At 58.4% G+C, this 27,622-nt stretch overlaps 2 protein-coding genes across 5 annotated transcripts; both read right to left on the bottom strand.

The window, feature by feature from the left end:
• Positions 1-2,160: 2,160 nt before the first annotated feature.
• Positions 2,161-14,550, bottom strand: MS4A10 (membrane spanning 4-domains A10). Of its 3 annotated transcripts, none has more exons than XM_030333359.1 (8): positions 14,500-14,550; positions 10,864-11,082; positions 10,270-10,389; positions 9,699-9,755; positions 7,936-8,067; positions 6,678-6,788; positions 4,755-4,882; positions 2,161-2,200 (listed from the first exon to the last, which is right to left on the bottom strand). In XM_030333359.1, the coding sequence occupies exons 1-7, from the start codon at positions 14,533-14,535 to the stop codon at positions 4,772-4,774; spliced, it is 786 nt and encodes a 261-aa protein (XP_030189219.1). In that variant the 5' UTR covers positions 14,536-14,550; the 3' UTR covers positions 2,161-2,200; positions 4,755-4,771. The 3 variants fall into 3 exon arrangements, with proteins under 3 accessions (XP_030189219.1, XP_030189218.1, XP_030189217.1); XM_030333358.1 differs by lacking the exon at positions 2,161-2,200 and adding an exon at positions 2,374-3,928; XM_030333357.1 differs by lacking the exon at positions 2,161-2,200 and having other exon boundaries at positions 2,374-4,882.
• Positions 14,551-19,291: 4,741 nt separating this feature from the next.
• Positions 19,292-26,976, bottom strand: MS4A15 (membrane spanning 4-domains A15). Of its 2 annotated transcripts, XM_030332588.1 has the most exons (6): positions 26,746-26,976; positions 24,127-24,249; positions 23,084-23,140; positions 21,096-21,188; positions 20,615-20,728; positions 19,292-19,705 (listed from the first exon to the last, which is right to left on the bottom strand). In XM_030332588.1, the coding sequence occupies exons 1-6, from the start codon at positions 26,974-26,976 to the stop codon at positions 19,589-19,591; spliced, it is 735 nt and encodes a 244-aa protein (XP_030188448.1). In that variant the 3' UTR covers positions 19,292-19,588. The 2 variants fall into 2 exon arrangements, with proteins under 2 accessions (XP_030188448.1, XP_030188450.1); XM_030332590.1 differs by lacking the exon at positions 24,127-24,249.
• Between the last annotated feature and the right edge of the window lie 646 nt (positions 26,977-27,622).

The raw sequence follows: 27,622 nt of genomic DNA, 5'->3' as shown, positions 1-27,622 counted from the left end.
TATTTAACGGGCCTCTTCGGGTGGACTTCCTTTTTATAATTTTTTTTTTCCAATGCGATGATGCTCGCTGCCCGAGGTCTGCTGTCTCCCCGTGAAGGGACATTAGCTGGTGTTAGTTAACGACACAGCAGTCCCAAAACGGAGACTTTCTCCCAAAAGAAATCCAAGAGATTGAAGGAGATTGAAAAGGGGACTCCTCCCTCCACACGCACACTGACGTTCTTTATCACCATGTTCTTGTCTCCCACACCGTTCCCCACCGTGTCTCACGCTTCGGGGAACACTGAGTTGGTACTTTCCCATCCACAGTCTTCTCTGACCCTCACTACCACTCGGTGGGGGGAGGAAGCGCCATTCCCATTCTACAGATGAGAAAATGGAGGCTCAGTTCCATGAGGAGTCAGTGGTACAGGAAGTTCTTACCGCAGTGACTTTCTATCCCCCCCGAGCGTCGTGATGTCCCCTGCCCTGACCAGGACACGCACGACTCTGTGTGTGCTCATTTCTCAGGAACCCACCGCTCACAAAGCTGGTCCCTCCCCAGGCTCAGGGGTGGTCGGCGGTGTCCTCACTGGGGAGGGGAAGGCCGCACTCCCCATGGGGACCCGGGGGACAGAGCACTCTGGTTTATTTGCCCCAAGACCACTGAACTGACATCTCTAAGCAGCGGCATCTTGAGGCCAGCTGTGGGCCGTGACACCTTTTCTGCTGGCTCACTGTCGCGGAGATCTAAAGTGTTAGAGCTCGCTGAGGCCCTGAGGGTCATCGAGGCCACTGTCCACCCCCCCCCCCCCACCGGCCGCTAGGCTCATGAATCCCTTTCGGGGTTTGGTAATCGTATGAGCCCTGGGAGCATTTCCAATATCCCTTCATTTACACATGGTATATATGATAATGAAGAAATTTTAAGAAGAAAGAATGAGTTTACATCACTGTACTCGATATAAGACTGTCGAGTTAGTGTTTGCGACATTTGAGAGTTTCGTATACTAGACATTCAGCTCTTACAGAAAGACCAACGTCGACATTTTCCCCTCTGATAAGTGATGTGACCTGTTTTGCTTTCTTAAAAACAACAACAACTCTGTAGGAAAAGCAGGTATAGAAAATGACAGTGGTTGGGGCGCCTGGGTGGCTCTGTCAGTTAAGCGTCCGACTTCGGCTCAGGTCATGATCTCACGGTTCGTGGGTTCGAGCCCCGCCTCAGGCTCTGGGCTGGCAGCTCGGAGCCTGAAGCCTGCTTCGGATTCTGTGTCTCCCTCTCTCTCTCTGCTCCTACCCTGCTCATACTCTGTCTCTGTCTCTCAAAAAGTGAATAAACGTTAAAAAAAAATTAAAAAAAAAATGACAGTGGCAGTGGCAAGCTATGACAGTGACCCCCATGCCCGGGATTACTAACCGAGGGACAAGCAGGTTCCCGGGTTTGGGACATGACGCAGCGAGAAGGCCCCGCACCACCCCTGCGGAGTTCTCCCCAACGTTCAACGTTCACCCTGCATCGACCCAGGCCTCCGGGTCACTGCCAGGTGACAAGAAAGGGGAGGATGGGGGGCAAGGGAAGGACACCGTGAGGAAAAAAACAGACGCTCCACAGACAGCTGTTCTTTTCAAAAAGCCCCTGTCATGAGAAAAACGTGGGAGGATTGTTCTAGATGAAAAAAAAAACACAAAGTGATGTGACAAATATAGTGCATGAAACTTGACTGGGTCCAGGTTTAACCTGAAGTACAGTAAAGGACATTTTTGGCACCATGGGGGGAATTCAAATATGGACAGGGTCTCCATAAAAAAAAATTAAAAAAATTTTTTTTAACATTTATTTATTATTGAGAGACAGAGAAAGACAGAACACGAGCAGGGGAGGGGCAGAGAGAGAGGGAGGCACAGAATCCGAAGCAGGCTCCAGGCTCTGAGCTGTCAGCACGGAGCCCGACGCGGGGCTCGAACCCACGAACCGCGAGATCATGACCTGAGCCAAAGTCAGACGCTTAACCGACGGAGCCACCCAGGCGCCCCCCCAATTTTTTTTAATGTTTATTTATTTTTGAGAGGGGGAGGGGCAGGGGAGGGGGGCACAGAGGATCTGAAGCAGGCTCTGAGCTGACAGCAGAGAGCCTGATGCGGGGTTTGAACCCACAAACCGTGAGATCACGACCTGGCCTGAAGTCAGATGCTCAACTGACTGAGCCATGTAGGCGCCCTGGAATTAAAAAAAAAAAAAATTATGTTTATTTATTCATTTTGAGAAAGGGAGTGAGAGAGAGAGAGAGAGGGAGGGAGAGAGAGAGAGAGGGAGGGAGAGAGAGACAGAACAAGAGGGGGAAGGGCAGAGAGAAGGAGAGACAGAATTCCAAGCAGGCTCCTCGCCACCAGTGCAGAGCCCGATGTGGTGTCTGAAGTCACGAGCTGCGAGGCCGCGACGTGGGCCGAGGTCAAGAGTCGGATGCTTAACTGACTGAGCCAGCCAGGCGCCCCACCCTGGAATCGTCTTTAATTTTCTTACTGTGATAATACTATTGTGATTATGCAGAATGCTCACATTCTCAGGAAGAAATGCAGGCAGAAGAATCTGGGGACGGAGGGTCCTGGTGTCTGCCACTTCCGGATGGTTCCACACAAAGGCTCACACGGAGGTGCAAGGGTGCCTGGGTGTGGACGTGCATGCACGAGACGGATACACATGGAGAAAGAGGAAGCAAGCGTGCTAACCTGACACCCCAGTTGAGTCGCTCTACTCTCCTTTTCATAGATTGGTTGAAACGAAACCGCCGGTCCAGTACAACATCCCATTTTACAGACGAGGAAACTGAGGCCCTGTAAGGGGATGGGGCCGGGTCAAGGTCACAGAGGAAGCGACCGCCCGAGCGGAAATTTGCACCCGGGATCTCCAGACAGCCAGGCTTTGAGGTTCTTTTCTTCGGATTCTTCGTCCTAACCGTTTGTCCCACACATCGGCCCTCTGATGCTCCGTCCAAGGCCAGGGACTTACGCTTGACATTCTGCTCCAAAGCCAGCTGTGACCCGCAGACGCAGCAGAACAGAAGCAGAGACCAGAGGTTACCGGCAAGTCACTAACTGAGACCAGAGGTGACAGGCAGGAGTGGCAACAAGGGAAGTGACGACAGAATTCAGACAACCTTGAACCCCGGGAATATTCAGTGCAGTGACGACAGAATTCAGACAACCTTGAACCCTGGGAGTATTCAGTGCGAGGCTTGGGAACCCCGAGGGCATCGCTGCACCCTGGGGTTTTGTAGGACTGCGATCCCGGACAGCTGAAAACCCGGGCTACCACACGGCAAACGACCCATCTGGGAAGACGGGGTTCCCGTGAACTTTGAGGGCTGACTTTGCCGTGTGCACTGTGGTGGCTGTCGTACGGGCACGTCTCATCTGACCAGTGAGAGTAGCGCTCCTGGAGAGCGGGGGCCATCCTGTCGCCACGTCTGGGTGCCGTCAGCGTGGAGTCAGGGTGCTCGGGTCTGAATCTGGGCTCTACTGCTTACCAGCTGGGTGCCTTCGGGAAGCTTGCTTAACATCTCTGAGCCTGCGTGTCACGGGGATAGTGACAGAACCTACACCACAGATTGATGGGAGGGGCAAATGACACGAGCTGTGGCCCAGAGTCAGAAGCCCCGTCTCTACTGGGCGGAGTGAGTGCCGTGATTCTCCAGGGAAGAGAGTCCAGGCAGAGGAAGGGCAAGGCGGTGGCTCAGTGTCTGTGGAGCCTCAGGGAAGCCGGGGTGGCGAGAGGCAGAGAAGCAGGTGCTGAGATCACCGCGTGGGGTGGCAAGCGAGTTTCGTCTTATGTTTGCAGCGTTTCCATCATTTTTGTGCTTTGCTTCTTTTCGTGGAAAGGTATCGGCTTCCTGTGTGTTGCTGACACAAAGTTCCCCTCGACGATAATGCGCGGCAAGAAGGAAAATCACTTTATGGAAACGAGGGGAACAGAATACAGTCCGGAAATCGCAGGAATCACAGACTGTCCCGGGAAGGCTACATTCAGGAACGGAGAAGGCGGTTCTCCCTCGCTTGGCCTACTCCGCGGCGCCAGCCGGTGTGGACCTGGGACCTGAAGCCTCACTCACGGTCTTGGATATCACAGCTGGAATCCCGAACCTGACTCCTATCTCTGAGCTTTCCAGCTGCGAGGCCCAGGTCCCATCATCTACCTCTCCCTCAGAGTACAGGTGGAGACACTGAGGCCCAGGGAGGCAGGGAGATGCGTTAACCGTTTGTGGGGGAGAACTGGGCCCCGTTTCCATCCGACTCGAGGCCCCGGCTGCGCCCACCCCCGATCCAGGGATTCAGACCCACGCTCCCCCAGAGACCTCACGGTGGGTTGAGTCTGGAGGCCAGGCCTCCCTGGGCTCTGAGGCTCCCTTCTGTGACTCGCCCCACGCCCCCCCGTGGACGAGCTCCCCGTGTGTCCGCCAGTGACTGGAGGGCAGCGGACAGGGAGGGTAGAGGGGTGGAGTGGGGGCTGGGGTCTGTTCCTGGGTGGGTAGGACCTGGCCGTGCTCTGGTCCAGCTGAGAAGCTGACATGTTGCAGGGGGTGGGGCCCGGGGGTCCCTTCTGGGCCTGCGGGCATGGGGGCCGGCCTCTACCTCGGCCATCAGCACGGGGCAGACATTTCTAGCAAAAGCCCCGTTTGCCCCTTTCTGGCAACCGCCTCTTCGGAACTGTGCAGGGAGAAGGGACCCGGGGGGAGGCGGTGAATTCTGACAGTTTGGGGAGCCCGGGGCCTCCTCACCTCTGCTCTGGCTCGTCTTACATGTCACCCCAAGTCATAGTCACATCCCCATAGGCTGGTGGAGGACTCATCGGTGGCCCCCGGAGCCCCCACGACGATGTGTCCGGAGCAAAGGATAAGTCACCTTCCTGCAAAAGAGAAGCCACCGTCCCTGCTGCTACAGTTGGGGAGTGAGTGGCCATTCGCAAAGCACTTATCCACGGGCTTACGTGCTCAAGGTTCCCCCAAAGATGGGGAAACCGAGGCTTGAGAGACGACGGAGGGACTTCCAGAAGGCCAGTGTGTGCCTCTCTCTCCGCCTTCTTGTGGTCGAGGAGGGAGCAGGGAGAGGGGGACTGGCCCCTGGTTCTGAGCCTGTTACTAGTGTGCAGGTGACCTTGGGCAAATCACTTGCCCCATCGGCTTCCCTGATGGGGCTGAGCCAGCTGATTTGCCAGGGTCCCTCCTCGCCAGAACACCTTCCAGGGGCCACGCTGGCAGTGTCCCCGGTGACTGCTGTCGTGTCCTCACCACTCGTTTGTGACAAGCGTGCTGCAAAGCCTGTGCCCGGAGCCATTCTCTCAGACAGAGGGGGGCACGGAGGCGTGTGGGGGAGGGCCAGCTTGGCCACTCACCGCGTGTGACAGTGGGGAGTCACTTAACCCTGCTGAGCCTCCTGCTTCCTCTTCCATATGCGTAAGCAGAATTAGTGATAATTTGTGGCCACGGCAATGGGCAACCAAGAGAGTCGCCTGCAGTGTTTAGCACAGTGCCCAGCACACGGCAGATGCTGATATCCGGGAGCGGTGACTGTGAATTCCCCCAGCCGGGGAGGGGGCCTCGGTGTCCCCATCCTGTAGGGCGGGGTTGGCCTCAGTGACTCAAGGCCCCTTCCAGCTCTCTGATGTCTTAACGAGAAGACTTCCTGCCAGCCAGCCAGCCAGGCAGTAACTGGGACAACCAGAGGGGGTTTGGTAAAGCTCAGGGCCACACGATCCTATCTGTGCCAGGTGAAAACCCCAAAAACGGATGGCACTAATGAGAAAACGCTCCGAGTGTCGAACTCGAAGGATCGCCGGGATCACATGTTTTTAGTGTTCGGAAAGTTCAGATTATAATGGGAACTTTTTTCCTTTAAAGAAATGAGCCTAGGAAAATCACCTCTGGTCAGAGTCAGGGTCATCGGCATGGGGCGAAGCTAATCTATTCCAGAATGTACCTGGCCCCAGCCTGCCATTCTGCCGTCCCCGCCCCAGGCGGACCAGCACTTGGCCATGGGGTGGACACACCTCGGACTGATTCCTGGATTTCCTTACAGGCTGACTGACCTTAGGAAGTGAAGGAAACTCTCTAAGCCTCAGTTTATTGATCTTAAGAATGGGGAAGTAACTACCTACCTCCAAGGGCTGTTGAGAAGATTAAGCTAAATCACGGTATGGGTTTTGGTTGTGTGTGTGTGTGTGTGTGTGTGTGTGTTAATCTTCAAGTCATGTTTTTCTAAAGTGCTCATAACGGGATTGCCTGTAGCTCGAAATGCTCAGTCTCCTAGGACCCCCCCCCCCCCGATCCCGCCTCAGTTACTCCCTCCACAGCCAAACCCCACAACATGCTATAGCTCTCCTGGCCTTCCCCTTCCTGGCCCCAAGCCAGTGTCCATGACTTTCTCTCTGCTGGAGGTCCCTGCTCCCACCCTGCCTGCAAGTCGGGATCCCGCCCAGCCTCCAGCCATCTCCCTGTGACAGCTCCCTGGCCCGCAGATGTTTTCTCCTCAGTGACTCTGCAATTTTCACCTTCAATCAGCCTTTGCTCCCCCCTGACTTGTCTCCCCGGCTGGACTGTGGTCCCGCCTCTGTCTGTGGCCCCCACTAAGTGCTCAGCGACACCCCTGCCTGCCCCCTCCCCTTCCCGAACCTCGTGTCCCCACCCGTCTCAGGAGGGCCTCACCTCTGCAGACCGGCGGCCAGCCCTGCAGACTGTGACGGCCGTGAAGCTCAGCAGGAAGAACTCCAGGAAGGAGAAACAGAGCAGAGCCAGCTCCAGCCTCTGGATGTAGACCTGCAGGGGAGGGGGGGAGAGGGAGACGGAGAGAGGCCTCCTGGGTATCTGCACCCCTCAGGCTGGCGCAGGCGGGGTCAGACCCAGCCAACAGGGGGCAGCAAGGGCTTCCGCCGCCAGGTGTGCCTGGGCGGGGCCGGGACCGGGTCCTTCTTAGGCGCTGCTCTACGCCCACCTCCCGGCATCTGTGGGTCCTCAGCGAGCATTTATTTGTCTGATGTTGGAGGGCTGGAGAATCTTGTGGGCCTCTGGTGGCACCGCAGGTGGCCTTAAGTGCCATCTCACCCAGCCCCACTTAGATGGGGACACTGAGGCTCAGAGAGAAGGAGCGCCTTTTATTGTTGGGGCGGGGGGAGCTGGGCTTAGGACCACCAAGCAGCTGGGACATCTCACAGGGCACGAGCGTGTGGATGGGGAGTGTGTGTGTGTGTGAGTAGGCCTGCCTGTGTGCCTGCACATGCGTGTGCATGGGGGAGCTCGATAAGGACCAGCCCCCCACCACCGTGGTCAGGGACCTGGCCCAGAGGCCGGCAGCCACCACGTGGAGTGTCGGGCCCACCTTCTGCTCCAGGGGCCCCACGCTGTGCTGAAAGGGCCCTGGGCTCCGAGTTGTAGGCCCAGCTTTGAGGCCTCGCTGCACCCCTGACACTTGCTGTGTGGCCTCGGTCTACGAATTTAACCTCTCTGGACCTCAGTGTTCACTCCCCTAAAACGGGGGTAATGAAGTAGACTCAGCCTGCTCTGCGGGGCTGCTGAGAGGCTCACCCATAGTGGGGTCACTGGGGCTATGTCGTTTACAGAGCCTTGACCAGGGAATTGGCCGTTCTAGAAGGGGGTCCTGAATTTGCTGCTCAGCCGTACACGGGCCCCTCTCCCTTCTGGGCCTCAGGTCCCCTACCTGCAACAGTGGGCTCGGACTCAGTGACCCGAGGCCTCCCGCAGCTCCCTGCCTCTGACCAGTGAGAAGCCAGCATCCCCCCTTTGCCCCGTGCCTCAGGAGGGACGGGGTGGGAACAGATTGGCTGAGGGCTTTAGCTCCGGTGCCTGGGCTCTGGAAGGTTTCCTGAGAGCCAGAAGCGTCCTCCTGGCCAAGCCCAAGGCCGTACCTTCCTGGGAGTCAGGGGACCCTCGGGGCTGGGGCACTCACTGTGCTGTTGGGGTACGGGGTCCAGATCGGGAAATCAAACGTCCTCTCCAGAAAGAGATCTTTGGCAATGACAAAGAGGCCCGCTAGCACGCAGAAGAAGCTGACGCCGTGTGCTGTCAGGCAAAGTATCTTCTACAAGCAAAAGTCACAACCGTCGCCCAAAAGTTAGAGACCCAGATCTAGGCCCCGTGTCTAGGCCTGCCAGGTGCTTGCTCCGTGGCCTCAGGAAAGACTCTGCCTGTCTCTGGACCCGAGGCTCCTCATTTAAATGTGACTTTCTGAGATAGCTGACCACCGGGGAGGCCCCAGGTGGCTTTCACCTTCTATGGGACAGGGTTGGGGGAACGCAAGGGCTGCTTCCCGACCCACAGACTTTGTACCCAAGAGGGATGTTCCCACCACTGTCTCCCTCTCCAAGCTGGTTTTGACCGACCATCCTGGCGTCAAATATGTCACCTGGTCAGGGCACTGGACGTCCAAATGGCCCCTTACCCATCCCCCCCTCTCCATAGGCTAGAGCAGGAGGAGCCCCAAAGGTGCCCCACGCTCACACACTCTGGGTCTGCCTCCGTCCCCACCCGCCACGGTCCCTGAAACGTCCCCATTCCTCACCGTCTTGGGTTAAACACGATTCCAAGAGCCTCTTATCAAGAGCAAACCCTTGTAATGGACAGAGTGTGAACATATGGAAACTCCAACTTGTACCAGGACGGACGTCCCTGCAGTAAAGCCTCCCTCTGCCCAGGCGTAGGAAGGGGGAGCCTTCTGGTTCCGAAAGGGGCCCAGCCCAGGAGGAATGGCAGGTTTTTGCCATGCATCCCCTGCCTCTGTGGGTAAATGGCAGCACACTGCCCTGTTATCTATGCCTCTTGAGAAGGCAGGGGGATAGCCCCAGCCCAGCCCGGCCGGAAGGGCACAAATGTGGGCCAGGCCAGGGCTTGTGGGGCAGAAGGTGGGCTGAGGCCATGAAGTAGGAGGGGGTAGGAAGGGTCCTTCTGTCACCGATGTCCGTCCATCCGGCCAGTCTTGTGTCGGTGTTTACTCTGGGCCCACTCGGGCCACCCCGGGCTGTTCCAGCCCACCTGTGCCTAGGAAGGTGCTCAGACACCCCACGGCTTAGTGTACCGCAGAGAGATGAGAAGACAGGTAAGTCCAACAAGCTGTGGGGATACAGAAGCCAGCCATAGCAGGTGGGGAAAGACTACCAGGAGGACGGGGCACGGAGGCTGAGTTTTGAAGAATGATCAGGAGTGAGCCAAAGCGGGGTGAGAATGTGCCACCCGGAGCGGGCAAAGTTCTCAGGCCGCGGACAGGGTGGCACAGAGGAGGACAGAGTCCTGTCTGGCCGGTGGTGTCTCTGGAGATGAGAAGCAGATAGAAGGCGGGCCAGGGCCCGCAGGCCTCGTGGACTTGCTGCTATTGGAGGCAAGCAGGGGCTCCTGGGCACCAAGGAGGTGGACGGCCACGGAGGGGTGGGGTCAGACTTGCACTGAGGAACAACGGGTCGGGCTGCGGTGTGCAGACATGAGGCCAGACGGCCCGGACGTGAGGACAGAACTGGGGCCCAGGAAGGGCAGTGGGGGAGGGGCAGACCTCGGGGCCCCGGGGACCCTTCTGCTGTCGGGAAGACTCGTGCCTGCTCCCAGAGAATCCCAGAGAACGGCTTCCCGAATCTGTACTCCACACGGACGCCCTTCACAGAGCTGACCCGGGGAGGACTGGGGACTGGGACGGGAGGGAGTGACCTCACTGTTTCCACTCACCAGATAAGTCTTCAAGACCATGTCCGTCGTTATCACCAAGATCCCTGAAATGAGAAACTGCAGGCCAGATTGGCAACAGTCATGAGGGAGGTCGGGGTCCCCTGAAACCCAAAAATTTGCTCTCTTCTGGCTACTGTCTCAGAAAGCCGAGCTCTGGTGGCAAGGAGCTCCCCCTGCCCACCACGTGGCCCATCCTGGACCTGCCCTGGCCGTGCTGGTCTCCCCTGGGCACCCGAGCCCCCACACCGGGGATGCAGCTGTGCCCGGCGCCTCCCGACCCCTCCCAAGTCCCCAGCTCGTGCTTGCCCTCCTGCCGATGCGCGTGTTGGGTTAGGGGAGTGTGCAGACAGCCCGGGAGTGCTCCCCTGGGATGCAGGCCTGAAGGGGCCTCCTGGGAGGGGCCGAGAGGACAGAAGCAGCGGCAGGGAGGCTGGAGAAAGGGGTGGGCACACGCTTCCCCCCCCCCCCCAGTAGCTCATTCTGACCCACCTACATCCAGCCCCCAATGCCGGGGTCCCCCAGGCCTGCCCACGGACCCCCACATCCGGCCCGTGTTTTGGTACCTACTCACAGAGGCAGCCCCCCAGAACGGATACCAAGACTTCAGCACCACCAGGTGAAGATCCGTGACAGTAGAGACCAGGTAAGTCCCAAAGAACAAGTGCAGCAGAGCGATGACAACATGGAAGGCCTGGGGGCGGGAGGGAACAGGCAGCCACTGCTGGGGGGACCCGCTGGTGCCCTGCGCCAGCTGGCTGGTCCCAGCCCACTGCCCACCTTCTAAGGGATCCTGGCGGGTCTACGGGGAAGGACTGGCCCCTTGGAGAGGCGGCTGGGAATCCAGTAATTGTCCCTCCGCCTGTGGTGCTGCTGGGGCCTCCCAGGGCGGGGGGGGGGGGGGGGGGGGGGAGGGGGGGGACGGGGGAGGGGACGGAAGAGAAGGGAAGGGGAGAGACTTCTGTTGAGGACTTGCTGTGAGTGACACGGAGCCAGTGCTGGTGCAGGTGTAGACAGCCTCTCCCACCCCTCGGTGGCGTTTTCAGTTTTCAACCCGAGCAGGAGTGTGAAGCAGGGCAGCTGGAGGCTCTCCTCTCTCCCTCCCTCCTTGGGGCTCCCCGGGTGTCCCCCTCCCCCACTTCCAGGGCCCCAGGAAGTGGGCACTCACGCCCAGCTCCTTGAGAAGGCTGCTCCTCTTCCTGGGCTTCTGCTGGTGCCAGGCTGGAGGCAGGAAGCCCGGTGGGCTCGGCTCCTGGGGCAGGTATCTCTGGCCGGGCTGTGTTGGGCTGGGGGTCTGCCATGGCGGGAGCTCCCTCACTTCCGGTCTGGGAATAATTGTGGCCACTCCATAGCCTTCTGCTGCCAGGACTTGGGCCAAGGACCTTAGCTGCGGATGAGGGAGAGAGGCTGGGGCAGAACGCATCTCATTTCTGGGGCTTATGTCTGGTCAGACTCAGTGTCACCTCTGTTCTCCGGGCCAGGGCCTTCCAGAACAGTCTGCCCTGCTCAGTAACCCCTGAACTTGGTTTGACCTGGAATAACCTGGCTTCTGGGGATGGGGAGGACCGGCCGCTTATAGCCTCTGTGGCACTGCAGGGACACCGCTCCTTCTGGGGCAGAAGAAAGGGTCAAATTCCCAGCCATTGCAAGACAGAACACATCCAAACTGGCGATGGTGGTTCCTCTTGATGGGAAAGAGGATGGAAGGAAACTTCTGCTGAGGACCTGCTATAGGTCAACGCTGAGCCAGGAAGTCAATATTTAACAGTGAGTCAACATTTACAAACATTTCCTCCATTCTTGGCAGTGGGATAAGCACTTTACATGCATTATCCGATGTCATCCTTGTCCCAAACCTCTGGGGAAGTCCTGTGGCTTGTTTCCATGTTGCAGATGAGGCCCAGAGAGGTTAAGCCACTTGCCCAAGGTCACACAGTCAGGAAATGACTGGGCTGGGACTCAAAGCCTGGCAGACTGGCTCCCGAGTGCGTGCGCTTAAATCGGTTACACACTGTTGCCTCAGTGAATGAAAGGAAACGTTCTGGATGTTTCAAGAGGCGTGAGAGAGAGGTTGAGGGAAAACCTTGCGGGGGACTGGAATCACCACTTGCTGAGGGTCCCGGTCACGATGTTGTATACTGATGGATGCTGGGGCACGTGGGGCTTGGGGGCTGCCTGGGGACTTAGTGAGAAAAGCTGGTCTTTCCCAGGAGAACGGGAGTGAGGTGGGGTGCGGAGGGGAGGGGAGCCAGTTTATGGAAATCGAGGTAGGAGACAGTTGTCCACGGGGATGGGACTCACAAGTAATGGAAGTGGACCGTTCTTACTCTTTTTTGGTAAAAAGAAATTGGGGGGTGCCTTCCCCTCAATCTTAATTCTCAACTTTAATCCCAACTGAATGCGTTCAGGAGGTGCTGCTTGAGCACCCCCATTTTTGCAGGTTTCCTGCCGTGGGGGTGCGGAAAGCAGGAGGGGGAAAGAGCTTTGGGGAGGCTGGGACAGACAAGGGGCCCAGATAGCTAAATTCCAGACGGGGAGGAAAGGAAGGGACCGTGTCCAAGGGCCAAAGGGCCAGACAGGGGGCACGGCTCCATGCTACGTGACGTGCCTCAGTCCCCGGGAAGTTGGCTCCATTCTGTAAACGAAGACACGAAGCCTCAGGGAGGTCCGAGGCCTTGGCCGAAGTCACACAGCAAGAAAGCGCCTGAGGTTTGGGTCTCTGTGTGGTTGGATGCCACTGCTCTGCCCTGGCTGCTGGGCCCTCTGACAAATGTCTCCGTTGGCCTGGTTCCCGATTCAGCGGAGAAGCTGGGGGTCCCAGCAGCTGAGCCCAGATTCACCATGATGCACGACATCATGATGTGACTCTTCGGTGACCTGACCCAGCTACGTCTGGGGATTTGTTCTCTCGATTGCCAGCATTTCGGGCAGAGCCCCTCCGACAGAGCCAGCTGGACCGGTGGGGGCGCGGGGTGGGGGGCGCAGCTGGTGGCAGAGGCCTATCCAGTCAGCCACCCACTGCGACTAGACTTCTCTGGTGTACCAGGGGAAGGCGGGACTTAGAGCTGAGCCTGGACGCCACTGGGGAGCACGAAAGAAGGAAGATGCCCCGGCCGGACTGGGTCGTCCGGGGAGATCGTGAGACCTCGGTCCCCGGAGGTGCGCCTCGTACCTGGGCTTTCGCTTTCCAGAATGTGGCAGTGGGAAGGGTTCAAATATCCACTTGGGGGTTGTGTTCAGGGAAGCAGAGTAACCCTTCTCAAGATGTATTCCATGGAACACAGTTAAGGACAGAAAAGGAGCAGAAGGGAAATTCTGGGAAATCCTGGTTATCGACTTCGCCCTCTTTAGCAGAGTGGAGGGCCTGAGAATTCTTGTAGGGGAGCACCCGATTTTAACACTAAGGACATTTCCCACACTGAATTGGCCATGGAACCTTTTTTCTCGTAGTCCACGGACCCTACAGTTGTTGTGTGTGGAACGCTTTTGGGCCGAGAGGCCTTAAACTGGCAAACATTTGGTTCTAGGGGATTTTGGCCTTCTTTGCCCCCTCTTTGGTTTTCTCCTGCACATATCGTGTGTGGTCGGGGTGGGGATTGGACTGCGATCCCTAGGTGCCACTTCCAATTTCAAACAACTCTGTCTCGGGACAGGGGTCTGCTGCGGGGATGTCCTGCCACCGGGAGGGAGGGGTGCTGAGGGCGGGACTTCGGGGAACCAGAGGGACAGTCTGTCTGCTGTGAGGTTCCCACTTTCTGAGGAGGGCGTGGGCTATGAGCCCTTAGAGGGCTTACACACTATTGCCCCCCCCCCTCCGCGCCCCCGCCCCCCGCCCCGTGTCCCATTCCTCCAGAACCTGGTACAGAGCTGCTTGGGTGGAGATGGGCTGATTGGGGTGGGGGTGGGGGGCAGCCAGAGACCCAGGGGGGCGATGGCCTTGGTCCCTCCCCTGTCCCGCAGCCAGCTGAGGCCTTGAAGGCCCAGCCAACCTGGCGTTCCCAGGAAAGCCAGCCAGGGCCCAGGTACCCTTTATTCCTTCAGCTCCTGGAAGCCGGCTTCCCCCGGTGTTTCAGGACAGCATGCTGGTATAAGGGGACAGTCCCCAGCAAGGAGCCCAGGGGCCAGCAGGAAATGGAGGCCTCCACTCTAGGGTGGAGTCAGGAGGCCTGGATTCTAGCACTGGCCCTGTGTGGTCTTGGGCAAATCCATTCCCCTCTTTGGAGCTCTGTTTTCTCATAATTTGTGTGTGTGTGTGTGTGTGAGAGAGAGAGAGAGAGAGAGAGAGAGTTTCTGGGAGTGGAATGGAAACAGCTACAGCCCTTCCCACCTCTAATGGTCAATGACTGGTGGCAGATGGGTTCTAGGCAGTGGGTTCCTCCTTGGGGCAAATGCTGTTGGTGCCCCCCGCTCCCCATTTACCGGGGGGTGGGGCACCCATTGCCAGCTGCTGTAATCGCTGGTGCTAAGGGCTCCTAACTGCTCCCCTCTGGGAGTTTAGTTACACCCTTCCCCCAATCTGCAGTCAATGACTGGCACGGGGTACAAGAGGACAGTCCCTTTGCCTCAGGGCAGGACCAAGCCTGTGCTCCCAAGCACCCCTGGCGTGGGATCAGGCTGAAGCCAGTGGTCAGCTGAAACCGCATCTGTCCTTGGATTGTTTCACCTGCCCGTCCTGCTTTTTGCTCTTCTCCCCAGAGCACTCCCTCATAAACCAGTCGCACAAAATCCTTGTCTCAGGCTCTGCTTCTATAGAATCTGACTGAAGACACTCCCCTCCTTATTCCTGCTGTAGGGGACCACTTACCTGGCCCTGGGACCTCAACTGGGAGCTTCCGGCCATGCTCTGCCCTCTGGATCCGACTCAGCCCCACAGAGACAATGGCAGAAGATCAGAACATCTTTATGACATTAGACTTTGGATCTTTTCCCTCCTGGCCCCGCCTTCTGCTTCATGCCCAGCAGCCTGTGAGCTGTCAGGATCTTCCCCACCCCCCAAACCCAGGCAGGTAGAAATCCTTGCACCCTCTTTACAGCTGCAAATTTCCTTCGGCAAATCAACCTGTTTACAATGCGGGACAGATGGGGTGAAGAAGGTTGTAAATCTTCATAGAGTCGCGGTTGAGCCTTTTAAAATATCTTTCTGGGGGCCTGGGTGGCTCAGTCGGTTAGGTGCCTGACTCTTGATTTCGGCTCAGGTCATGATCTCACGGCTGGTGCATTCGAGTCCCTCGTTCGGCTGTGTGCTGACCGTGCAGAACCTGCTTGGGATTCTTTTCTCTCCCTCTCTCTCTGCCCCACCCCAATAAATAAATAAAGTTAAAAAAAAACTTTCCAGCTTTGGAAAATTTCAGACATTTCCAAAAGTAGAGAAAATGGTCTAGTGAACGCCCTCATACCATTGCCTGGGTTGCAGCGGTCATGGGCTTGTAGCTGACCTTGTCCATCTGCCCCCACTCCTCCCCACGGGGAAGCAGTGCTCTGGGGTCCCACAGCTGCATGTGTAAACATGGCAGGATTTATCTCTGAAAGATAAGGACTCTTTAAAAAGACTATGATCCCGGGGCGCCAGGCTCTGAGCTGTCAGCACAGAGCCTGACGCGGGACTCGAACTCACGAAACGTGAGCTCATGACCTGAGCCGAAGTCGGACGCCCAACTGACTGAGGCACCCAGGCACCCTCCCCTGTTTTTTTTTTTTAAATATATATATATTTTTAACATTTATTCGCTTTTTGAGAGACAGAGACAGAATGCGAGCAGGGCAGGAGCAGAGAGAGAGGGAGACACAGAATCCGCAACATTAAAAAATATTTAAAAAGACGACGATCCTGTGTCACAACTAAACAGTTAAGGCATGTGAGGTTTTGGTGCCCACTGGGCTGCACTGAAGCTCAGCGCGGTGACCCTGTGGAGCCCTGGGCAGTACAGTTTTGCGACGACTCCCGTGCGGCACAGAGAGAGCTGCTCTGGCCTAGCCCTTGCTACCTACTGAGCGTCAAACGTCTGGTCAGTGTTCCGGTTCCTCCGATCGTGTCAGGAGCGTCTTGTTACCTCTGATTCTACCACTTTGTAGCCGTGAGAGCTCGGGTGAATTATCTGACCTCTCTGGGCCTCAGTTTTTCCCTCTGCAAAGCGGGGATCACCATACCTCTGGAAGGCGTTGCTAGAGGGTTCAACGAGTTAGAATATTAAAATGCTTCCAGCCGTGCCTGCCCCGTGTCAGGGGCTGTGTATGAGTATTAGAGTCACTGTGCGCTCCCAGGGGTCCCTCACACCCAGCCGTCACGCCCGCTGCAAGGTCGCTCGCCTGTCAGACCTGCCAGATTGGACAGCCTTTCTGCGAGAGGCGAGGCCGGGCCATCAGCGGCTCGGGAAGGTCCATTTCTCCTGTCGGGACACCCACCCACCACCGTCTGCAGGCTGGTTGGTGCCCCCTGACCTCCTGTGTTGTGCGTCCCCGCTTTGCACCGATTCGTCACCCACACCTTTAGTCCCTTGATCGTGGGATGAATGTTTTTCTGGAAGCTGTGGTTTTTCACTGGGTTAGAGGTTTCTGCTTCGCCACATAGTCACAAACAACACGCGACGCACACGCACACAGGCACACCCGTCCCCCCCCTCCCCGCACCCTCGTGCGTTAACCGACTCACTCTCAGAAGCGTTAAGGAGCGCTTAGGATGGGCCGGCCACACTGCTATGGGCTGGAGGTCCCGCAGGGGCGGGGAATCTGCCCTGCCCTTGAGGAGCTTGGGGGCTGTGACAGGCAGGATAGGGACCCCCCCCCCCCCCCCCCGCCTGGCAGTGTACACATCCTGATCCTGGAACCTATGACTTGGTTACCTGCTGCCGTAGACTTTGCAGATGCCATTGAGTTAAGGGTCCTGAGAAGGGGGCATCATTCTGGCCTAGCGGGTGGACCCCATATAATCACAGGGGCCCTCCATGAGGGAGGCAGGAGGAGCTGAGTCGGTGAGAGCGACCGGAAGCGCTGCTGGCTTTGAAGGTGGAGGCCAGGGTCACCCGCCGAGGGTTGCCGCAGGGCCCTGAAAGCTGGAAAAAGCAAGCAAAACGGATTCTCCCCTAGAGCTTCCACAAGGCACTTGGCCTTGCCAATTACCTTGACCTCAGGACTCCTGACCTCCGGAGGATGAATGTGTTGTTGAAAACACTGAGTTTGTAGAAATTAGTTACAGCAGCTGCAGGAAACTGATAGAGCCCAGCGGGGAAGAGGGTCAGGGAGGCAGGCAGCTGCCTGGCGGGGGCGAGATGTGACCCTGGATGTGTGGCTGTGTGAACAGCCCAGCAGAGGCCATCTCACCTAGACGGGGGAGAGAAGGATGGGGATAGGGAAGGCTTCCTGGAGGAAGTGGCGTGTACACGGAGGTCTGAAGGAGGGTGGGAGTTCAGTGGGACAGATGGGAGAATGGGGGGCCAGCAGGGACTGCTCTCCAGGCAGAAGGGTCTCCCAGGTTCAGTACGGCTGCGGGTCACGCGCCGGGGGAGGATGGGGAGAGACAAGAGAGGGGAGCAGGCTCTGTCTCCAGGGCTTTGTAAACCTCCCTGGGACTCTTGGACTTTAGCTTCAGGGCAAAGGAGAGCCCCAAGTGGCAGGGCAGTAACCCCATGGCTTTTGTGCCTTAGAAAATTCCCCCTGGTTATTATCTAGCCTAGAGATGGGCAGAGCCAGCTGAGAGCTGGGGACACAGGCTATAAGGTCAGCTGATGGATGTCACAACGTGGGTGAGAGATGACAGTGGTCCAAAGGTGCTGGGAGGAGGCTGGAGGGAGGGGTCCGAGTTGGAAAGAGCCAGGAGAATCGCGTGGGTGATCATATGTGGGGATGAGTGTGTGGGGACCAAGATGGCTCTCAGATTCTGCCTTGGGCACTGACTGACACAGGGGACCCAGGAGGGAAAATGGTTTGAGCTGGAACAGAGGCTGCAAATTCCTTGTCGGTGGGAGGAAAGCCAATGCTGGAGCTGGCTCACAGGAGAGGTCTGGGTGGGAGGCAGATTTGGAAGCCAACGTAAGCGCCACGAGGACAGAGACGTTGGCCAACTCCCAGTGTCCCCAGAGCCCGGACACACAGCAGGTGCTCAAGAAGCACTTGCCGAAGAGCGTGCAGTGCCCAGAGGAGTCCAGGGGAGGTGAATTTTAAGGGATGGATGGAGCGGTCGTTATTAAAACAAGGCTTTTTAAAAGCCCATTGATCTTGGTGACAAGGAGGTCACCAAGCATGGCAGCAGCCTTGGAGAGAACAATTTCAGCAGAGCGAGTGGGAAGGGAGGAAGCAGACTCCATCAAAAAGAGAGAAAGGAAGCCTGTAGTCGAAGGCTTTTGGGGTGGGTGGCTTTCAAGCTGGGAGAGAAGGGACACGCTGCAATTTTCACGCTGGGAAAATTAAACCGCACAAAACTCCCCGCTGTGAGTCCCCCGATCTGGTCTAGGGATTTTGAAAGCCAGAGCTGGTTGTAACCCCACCCCAACTCTGCCCTCGCAGCACCTGGGGGCTGGGGCTTCCTGAAAGGGCTGAACGGCACCAGCCAACTGCCTGCCTTTGGGAAGACCTCACGGAAGGGGCAACAGTCAAATAGGGTCTTGAGGCAGGAGTAGGAGCTTGTTAGATGAAGTGTGGGTGCTGAGAAACGCAGCCAACCCGTCTTTGGGATGAAAAAGCAGGAGGGGCAGGGGTTGGTGGAAAGCACTTGGTTTTGGACCTGGAGAGCCGTGGTGGTGACACGCGGACTAGCGGGAGCTAGGTTCAAATCCCAGCATTGCCTCTCGCTGGCCCAGTGGCCTTGGGCACTTGATTCGATCTCTAAGCTCAGTTGTAGAACGGGGATATGGATGCCTGCTCGTCTGGGCTCAGGTGGGGCCAGACCAAGTGCCGGGATCGTACCACCCAGACCCCAGCTCCCACAGAAGCCCCCTTTCTGTGACAGGGGGACCCAGATCTTCTGATAAATATGGGACAAGCCTTCGAAGCCCCTGTGGTTAAAAAGAAAAAGTCATTGCAGTGAGACCAGTTCAAATTGTAAGCCACACTGTTTATTTCCCTCTGTGGTATGGATGAGATGAGCCACCCACCGGGACCTCTGACATCTGGTAGGGGTGTGTCCTCTGCCTCAGACCCCAGCTCAGCTCACAGTGACCTTCAGGGGAAGCTCTGGTCCCCGGGGGGGAGGGGCTGCCATGGCTGTGCACCTGTGGATGCTGACTGGGGTGCAGTGGGCTGGCCTCAGCCCTCCCCTGCACCCTCCCCAAACCTGACTCCATTTAATACATAAGGAAAATGAGCTTCTCCAGGGGGCGTGGGGGGAGATCGCCTGACTTAGACCAGGACTTCGGGGAGCCCTGGGAAGGGCCTTGGATGCCATGTAGTTAACGCGTTAGTTTCCAGGTGGGAAAACTGAGGCTCATGACATTGCCATGATTGCAAAGCAGAGAGCTGGTCCTGGAGCCTGGAGCCCTGAGGTCAGGCCACGGCCAGCTGTGTGGCCTCAGCACTTGGACTCTTTTCTGGAGGATTCTGGGCTCCTGAGCTTAACGGTCTTCCCAAGACCCGAGGGCAGCCTTGAACCTGTCTGCCAGTGAGGCCAGGGATTCCCCGGAGGAAACCGAGAGAAATGCAGAGCAGCACATGGGGACAGTTCCAGAAGGGTGACAGGGCCCAGGGAGCTGAGTGAGGGACACTCACCCTTGACATCAACTAGCTCTTTTAGGAAAGAAGCCACTGAGGGAGATGTGTGGGACAGACGTCCCTGGGGAACACTTCACCTGGGTGCCGCGATGTGTGAGGATGGGGGTGGGGGGATGGGCTGCCCCCAGATTAACGCGGTGGGGGTGGGGGAAAGGCTGGGCCCACGGGCTGGACTCCAACCGGCGGAGTGACCTCTACTCGGATGACTCCTTGGGCACATATGCCACATTGTCGTAGGCGGGGGGCGGAGAGGCTGCGGGGCTGGGGATGTTGAAGTCAGCGCTGAAGGCGTTGGGCAGGAAAAGCACAGGCTGCAAAGAAAGAACCCGCGACAGTCCTGGAGGGCTCTGGTGCCTCCGGGCGGTGTTGCAACAGTGCCCCCCTGTGGTCATTCTGAGAACAGCGCCCTAGTAATGAATTCCGTAAGGGAATAAATAATAGGCTGACTCACCGGCTCCACTAGTATTTCAAAAATATTTACGGGGGCCGATTAGGCGTTGGGAGTGCAGCAGTGAACAAAAGAGACAAGAGTCGCCTTTCTCTAGGAGCTAAAGTTCGGGCGTTCTTTCTCCCTGGGCGGCCCCTGCCCCGGCTCCCTCCCTTGGGTGTTCAAGGTTCAAGGCCGACCCTCCGGATTAGTTTCCCTCCCTGTGAGCGCGCACTCCTCCGCGCAAAGCCTTTCAGTGGCCTCACCTCCCAGTTTGCACAAAGCCACCTCCCAAGCAGCACCCCCGACCCTACGGCCTGCCTTTCCCGCCTGAGGCCGCCTTTACTCCACCAACGCCCTACCCGCCCCCCTTCTTGTCTTCACTGTCCTCCAGATTTGGGGAAGCTAAGCTAATTTCCCCCTGAAGTGCGCTGCCCTCTGTGATGCCCCTGTCTGTGCCTCACGACCTGCGAACTGCCTCTGTGCACAGTACTGCCCTCCAGGACCTCCCCGGGCTCTGCAACCACGCTCCCAGAGCCGCTGGTCCCTTGGTCCTGGCGCCCCCTTGTGGTCGCGAGGAGAATAGTTCCATCCTCCCCAAAGACTTCGCTGGGTCCCCAGATGTGCAAGAGTGGGGTGGCGGGGAGGCGCAGAGGGGAGGAAGAGGGACTCGTTGCCGCTCCCAATTGCTTTCCCGAAGGAAGAAGGAAGAGGCTGGAAGCAGAGCCTTCCCAGCCAACAGCCCTCCTCAGAGGCCCCGGGTGGGGTGGGCGGATGGGGGTGGGGTGCTCACCGTGTTGGCTTGAGCGCGGGTGGCTTGACACCCGAAGTGGGTGGCAATGACCGCAATGAAGAACTCCAGGATGGTGAAGATGGTAAGCACGGCCAGATAGCCCCTGCCCACATCCTGGGGACCACACCCACAGTCAAGGCAAGCCCGGGGCTCTGTGGGAGGAAGGGGCCCCAGGGGGACGGTAACTTGCCCGAGGTCCCACAGCCGGCTGGCAGAGCTGGAGCTGGAGCCAGGCCTCCTGCCGTGCGTCCTGTGCCCTCCCCTTCCCTCCGCGGGGCTGCCCCTCCGTGTCCCCAGGCCTGTTCTTGGGAATGGGGTCACGGGGCTATGCCTCCATGGGGTCTGTGGGGACTGACAAACTCCGCCCAGGCCCAGGGCCCTGGGGCTCCGGGTGCCGCTCACTCTCGCCTCCCCCCACCTCCTAGATGTGGCTCTCCCATGCTCTCCACTCCGGGGGGGGGGGGGGCGTCTGACAACACACCCAGTTAGTGACACCGAAATCCATGAGCAGAATGGCTGTCCCCGCAAAGGCCGCCACGGCGCTGAGAATGTTTGTCCCCAGGCTGCTTCTCACCTGCAGGAGGGAGAGGAGCAGAGGGAAGAGGCCAGGAGGAGAAGGGACAGAGGAAGGGGCAACAGCCCTCCCGCCCCCTCCTCCCTGGGCCAGGGCTCAGTGGCCACCCTGCGACGCATGCGTTTCTGACCCCTCCCCCTTCTCTGGTGCTCCTCCCACGCCTCAGGGTCGCCCTGCCGCTTTCACTGTGGGCGGGGTCTCCAGCAGGGTCCCTGCCTACCCTCGCGGTGCCCGCCCCCCAGGCCTGTGCCCTGCGGGTGCAGCTGCCCCGGAGCAAGAGTCAGGGAGGCCCTCTGCTGTGGACACCGAGGCCCAGCTGGGAGGGTGATGGGGTCCCTTCCATGAGGTTCCACACTGCAGACCCCAGGGCGCAGGGGGCAGGGGAGAGTCTAGGGGCAGGTGCTGAGGTGAGGGTAGGCCAACCCCTCACGGGGAGGCCCCGGGCTTCGGGTCAAGGGGATGTCTGGGTGGTCCAGACGGTCACGCAGGGCTCACCCTCCCTCGGCAGCCGAAACCTGATGCTCTTTTGACCCAGCAGCTGGAACCTTCTGGCTGCATTGCCCTGGCCTTACATCGGGGGATTGGGACTGTGGGACCCACTCAGGTTCAAAGATCCCTGACTCTTCTTCTGCTTTTCTTTTCTTTTTTTATGCCATCGAGGAGGTCATGGGGCCCTGAGTGGCCTCACGGGAAATCAACTAATTGGTCAATTAATCCAACCAAGCGCTGTTGAGTGTGTGCTGCAGCCAGATGCTGTCAGAGGCGCTGTGAGCGCGGAGACAAGTCAGGTCCCTGAGCTCCTGGACTTCACAGCCTGAGGGTCCCCGAGTCCAGTCCTGCCCGGTTGTGACCCATTCTCCACCTGGCCCAGCACCGGACGGCCCCCGAGAGTCCACATAGGACAATGGGTCCCTGCTTCTGCTCGCAGTGGCCTCCCTTAAATAAAGGCCCTTAAAATAAATCCCACAGTCTCCTTTAGGCCCTGATTCGTCTCCCTCCCCTCACCCTCTCTGTTGTGTCCTACCTCTCTGCCTCCTTCATCTCTTATAATCTGCCCTGGCTTCCGTCCCCACGGCCAGCCTCTTCCCCATGGGATACTGGTCCCCGGGCTCTTCTGTGGCTGTCTCCCTCTGAACAGCGAGCTCGGTGGCACCTGCCCCAGGACCCTAGACTGTCCGGGCTGAGCGGAATGACACCCGTTATTCCTCCCCCTTCTCCCCCCGCCCCCCTGCCCCTGCTTCTTTGTGGCACTTTTCACGATCTGTAACTACTTACAGATCTGTAACTGTTACCAGACTGTCTATAACTGTTACCAGACACTGGAGTGTAAGCCCCAGGAGGGCAGGGCCTTGGCCTTCCCTGCTGTGCTAAGCCTGGAGCCTGCTGGCTGGATGCGCTCCCCTGCGAAGCCCACATCGCCTCCCATTGCCCGCAGAGGGGTCCCAGCCACTACCCATGACGACCAAGCGCGTCTCTCCGTCTGATTTCTTTCCACTTGTCTCCCCAGACCTCTGCCCCGGTCTCGTGGAGCCACACATGGTTTCCATAGCAACCCTGCCCAGGCCTTCTCCTTGTCTTCTCATGCTTTTCCCGCCACCGGATTTCTAAATCCTCCCAGCCCACCAAGGCCTCGCTTAGCCTCCTCCTCTTCCAAGAGACCTTTTCTCTGAAGGGCCATGAGCACTCCGTCTGTGGACCCTCACTTGCTGCCCTGTATTGTATGTCGAAAGTGTATTTGCTTGGTTCCTCCTGTCCTGTGTCCGTGCTGTCTGGCTGTCCTCGGGCACCGGGCACTCAGCAGGCCCCCAGGGAATGTTTGTTGAGTGAGTGAATGGACGGGAGGGGCAGAGTGGAGAGGACCCAGCCGTGGCCCTGGGTCCCCCATTCAGACTTACGAGGCAGCTGGTGTGGTTCTTCTCGGCTGCCACGGAGAGGGACCCTGAGATGACGAACTGTGTGGAGACGAGGGGACCCCGGTGAGGCTTCGGCCGGCACACGGGGCAGGTCACACCATGCCTGGGCTCTGTCAAGGCCGTGGGCACCAGGGCGAGGGCAGTGGCCCCTTGGCTGTCACCTTCCCTGCCTCTCGGCCAGCAACCTTGGGATCTCTCTGTAAGGGTGTCCCCTGGTTACCAGGGGCCTGTCCCGGGAACTAGGGCGGTAGCTGGCGAGGTGCATGTTTTCGAGGGACATCATTCACATCTCATGCAAATCTGGCTCTCTCTAAAGGGGGAATTGTTGCAAAGTGATGGTCACCATTTGATGGTAATTAGCTCCTACGCGCATTAGTTTTTGATTTCCTCAAACTAGAGGACAGGCAGGGCCAGGACTATGCTTTTCAGACGAGGACGCCAGGCCTGGAGACTGAGTGACTCCATGGTGACCCACAGTGGTGCTGGGATTCAGACCCCACTGACCTCATTCCCAAGTCTGCACGCCCACACCGCCTCCCCGGGGCAGCTGGGAGACTCCGGTCTCGGATGGGGCTATGTAAACCCCGAAGTGCTCTCTTGACGTTCGAGATTGCCCACTGGCCACGTGCTCCCCGATTCTGCTGCGGGAGTGGACGGCCAGGCGGGCGGGGTGGGATGTGAGCACAGGAGTGGGCTGGGGTGGGGGGGGGGGTTCGGAGCTGATCAGACTCCCAGGGGACGGAGCTCTTGCAGGGCTGGGACCCATGGGGGGAGTAGAAGGGTTTCTGGGGGGGTGAGGCTTGGCATCCAGGTGGTTAGTGCCCTTTAGCCCTGCGTCCCATCCTCTTGGCTCTTGGCTGGGAGCTTTTCCTAGGCAGGAGTGGCGCCTGGAGTAGGGTTTGCAGTTAGGAGCTGGATGTAGATTCAGGCCCCTTCCTCCCGGGGCAGCTGTGCGCCGCAGGGAATGTGGGAGGGGGCGGGTGCGGAGGTGAAAGGCGAGCCCCAGATGGCCCCCCGGCACTCACGCAGGCTCCTCCCCAGAAGGGGACGCCGCCTTCGATGAAGAGCATCCCCACGGGGCCGCGGCGGACCACGAGCAGCACGCCGCCGAAGCCCAGGTGGATGAGGCCGATGAGGATCTGCACGGTCTGCGGGAGCAGGCGCGGCTCAGCCGGGCGGGCTCCACACCGCCCCCTGCCGGCCGCGGGGAGAACCTGCGCCCCCCCCCCCCCCCCCCCCCCCCCGCCACGGTGATGCTTGGAACTAAACTCCCATTCTGCTCTTTTGAGGAGACATCCTTATAGCAACCATCAAGGACTGTCTTAAGGAGGAAAGCCAGCTCCCACATCTGAGGGCCCCCCCACCCCTCGCCTGTTGCCGCGTTTCTACAGATCTGCATCTGCTTTGTGCTCTGACCCGTGGATGCACGGCACCGCTGGGTTGCTACCTGGTTTTCTGAGCTCTCGTTTCAATGGCACAACATTCCCTGCACCGGATGCCTCACCCTTTCCCTCCTCGTCGCCCTGCAGCCTGCAGAGAATATCTCCTCGAGCATCTCTCTCATTTCAGTGCCTGTCACCGATCCATTCCAGCTGTGTGCTGGGAGCTGACATCTGGACTCGGATTTGGGTTTTTCGAAGCTGATCCATTCCCAGAAGTAGGACGGTTTTCCCAAGGAAGGGGACATGTGGGCTTCTGGTAAGTTCCGCCACGTTTTTTTCCCCCCATACGTTTTCGGTAACGATTGAGTTCTAGAACGGAGCAGGGACGTTGAAGGCCACCCCCCCCCCATTTCAACCTCTGCCTAACTCAGGAGCCCTTTCCAGCTCCTGACTTGTTAATAGCACCCCCCAACCCTCAGTGGGGAGGTGCCCACCACCACGCAAACCACTGTGGTCCGTTTACGGGCAGTTCTGACTGGGAGCAGATGACTGGGGAACGTTTTCTTGGGATCACGTGGCATAGGCATGTCTTTCCGCGTGCCAAGGATTTGGATATTTATAGGCACCCCCCCCCCCCTTGGATATTCTCTCCTGTTCTCTCTTCAGCTGCGCATCTTTCGTCTTTGCGGTTTCCTTATGTGGCACGGGGTCCCCGCCGCCAGCCCGGCTGTCCTCTGCGGGCTCTTCTCCTGCTCCTGGACACTCCCACCCCTGCCATTACTGCTCACAGAACACCAGCTACCTCCAGCCCCGTGCCCGTCCTCACTAAGCAACGTGCTGCGTGTTTTATAGACGTGGCCTCCTCGAATCCCAACACGGTGAGGTCGGTGTTATCATCCTAATTTGGAGATGAGGACACTGAGGCTCAGAGATGTCCAGCGACTTGCCTGGGGTCTCCCAGCGCTGAAGTGGCTGGCCAGCCACCTCGAAAGCTGGTGTTCGTCTACTGGTGACACTCCCAAACACCCATGCGTAGTTTCCACTCTCTGGGTTCTCCGGCAATGTGGATTTGTCTTGTTGGATTGCTTTGGAGGTCATGGCTTCCCAGGTCTCTCTGAGGCTTCGGGATTCCAGGGGCTGATGACCCCGTCTCCGTGCACGGTGTCTGGTCCCTTTGCACACCAGTGGACGTGGTGCAGCCTTTAGCGTAGAATCTCGAATTCCAGCTTGTTCAAGCCAGAGCTCCTGCGTGCTACAGAGCGGTGGGGTTGAAAACAGAACTGTACGGTCAGGCCATCCTGGGGTACAGGATGCCACTTAGCAGCTGGGTGGCCTCAGGCCAGTGACTTAGCCTTGATAAGCCTCTGTTTCCTAACCTGTCCGACGGGAGCCATCGTCACCTTCTCACAAGGTGGTGATGGGAATCTAAGGAGCCAGGGCCTGCAAATTCCATGCTCAGTGCGTGCCCGGGAGACGACAACTGTCATCACCGCCGTCATCACCACCGCCATTGCCTCAGCTATGTTTACATCTTCCATTTGGGGAAACTGAGGCCAAGGGACAAACTGAAGACACTATATATGTATGTATGAGGATGAATATGTCTGCCTCTCTGCCTGTCCGTCTATCTACCTATTTGATATTTTCTTCCCGCCCGGAGACCAACAACTCAAGGCCATCTGAGATTGGCAAAGACCTCATGGGACATCTCTCATGGACCCGCAGGAGCTGCCCCCTGCCCACCTCTCCAGCTTCCATCTCCTCTCCCTTCTTCCTCTCCCTCTTCTCATTCCAGCATGTTAACCTTCTATTTCATCTTGAACAAGCCGCGTGCGTTCCCACCTCAGGGTCTTTGCACCTGCTGCCCCCTCCACCTGATGAGCCCTTCCCCTTGCTCCCCGTGTTCCCGTGGCTTCGGCCTCCAGGTTGTAGCCTCCTTGCCATCTCCCCACGGAGACCTGGCTGTCCCCCATCACTAGCGTCGTCCCTCCCACATCCGTCATTTTTGACCGAATGACCCTATTTGGAGTCATGTTCGCCATTTCTTGGCTGGTGGGGTCTCTGCGCGCTCCAGGGGGGATGGGTCTGTCTGTCTGGTGCACAGGGGAATCTTCAAGTCCTCACTAAGTATAGACGGACTGCCTGCCCCTTTCCGAGGTGTCCGTGAGCGCTCCGGTGCTGGGACGCTCCCTCCCGGCACCTGTGCGCACAGGCCTCAGGTGGCCTGGGAGGGGGGTGGGGGGCGGGGGGGTGTCTTCTTACCCCTAAAGCTTTGGGCTCTCCCGTCAGGAACGTCTCCGTCTCCGTGGGCCGCAGGTCGGGCGGCTGGGTGGCCCTTGGGGTCTGTGCCCCCAGCGGCGGCTCCTCAAACTGCATCACCCCGGGAGGCTGGCACAAGGGGCTGGGCAGGATGGCTGGAGGCGGGCGGAGGCCGCCGGCGTCGCTGGGCGGGATGACGACGAACACGCCGTTGCTGGCGGGAGCTGCGGACATGGTGCTGGACGGCCTGGGCGACGAGGGCTCGGGAGAGAATGACGATGCTGCTGGTTACACGTTTGCAGAGAGCCTTTTCGTGTATAAACACCGTGCCTGCTCACTGCGGTCCCTGACGATGGCACCCGAGTCACCGACTGTCCTTGGCGAAGCTTCGCCCCCCAAGAAGTGAAGGGATGTCCTAGATCAAGGCCTCTAGGAGAGGCAGGGCCAAGACTTGAATTCCCGTCTCTGACCCCAGAGGCCCCGCTCTCAGTCTCTGTGCTGTATTACAGGGAAAGGACCTTTAGGAGGACCATGTACTTAAACCGCCTCTCTTCTCCAGAGAGGGCAAGTGACTTGCCCAAGGACACACAGCTAGTATGAGGCAGAGCTGATCTACCCACCTGCCATTTCCCGTCCCTCAGCCCGGGCTCATGAGCTTGTGTAAGTAATGCCCCTGGGTCATTTCTGGCCATGGACCCTTTCTCTCTGGCCACCCAAACAACTGCTATTAATGTAGCTGAGAAACGCATGCCTTATGGAAGCGCTGTGTGTGGTTGACCCGAGTGAACACTTTGGGGGGAAGCACCCAGCTGTCAGAAGGTGATCTTACTCGGGCACAGAAGAGCGACCAACGAATCTGCCAGATCACACGGAGACGTTA

The sequence above is a fragment of the Lynx canadensis genome, chromosome D1 (genome assembly GCF_007474595.2).
Source record: "Lynx canadensis isolate LIC74 chromosome D1, mLynCan4.pri.v2, whole genome shotgun sequence".
Taxonomy (NCBI): Eukaryota; Metazoa; Chordata; class Mammalia; order Carnivora; family Felidae; genus Lynx; species Lynx canadensis.
This window is presented reverse-complemented; position numbering and strand designations above follow the sequence as displayed.

What these genes read in the sequence shown, in the direction of transcription:
- MS4A10 (XM_030333359.1), bottom strand. Translation starts at nt 14,535, where the DNA reads ATGGCCGGAAGCTCCCAGTTGAGGTCCCAGGGCCAG. An exon ending in CGTTCTGGGGGGCTGCCTCT is followed by an intron (nt 9,756 to 10,269) that starts GTGAGTAGGTAC and finishes TCTGGCCTGCAG; the next exon opens with TTTCTCATTTCAGGGATCTT. An exon ending in TGGTCTTGAAGACTTATCTG is followed by an intron (nt 8,068 to 9,698) that starts GTGAGTGGAAAC and finishes TTTTGCTTGTAG; the next exon opens with AAGATACTTTGCCTGACAGC.
- MS4A15 (XM_030332588.1), bottom strand. Translation starts at nt 26,976, where the DNA reads ATGTCCGCAGCTCCCGCCAGCAACGGCGTGTTCGTCGTCATCCCGCCC. An exon ending in CCTTCTGGGGAGGAGCCTGC is followed by an intron (nt 23,141 to 24,126) that starts GTGAGTGCCGGG and finishes GTCTCCACACAG; the next exon opens with TTCGTCATCTCAGGGTCCCT. An exon ending in ATTTCGGTGTCACTAACTGG is followed by an intron (nt 20,729 to 21,095) that starts GTGTGTTGTCAG and finishes TGTGGTCCCCAG; the next exon opens with GATGTGGGCAGGGGCTATCT.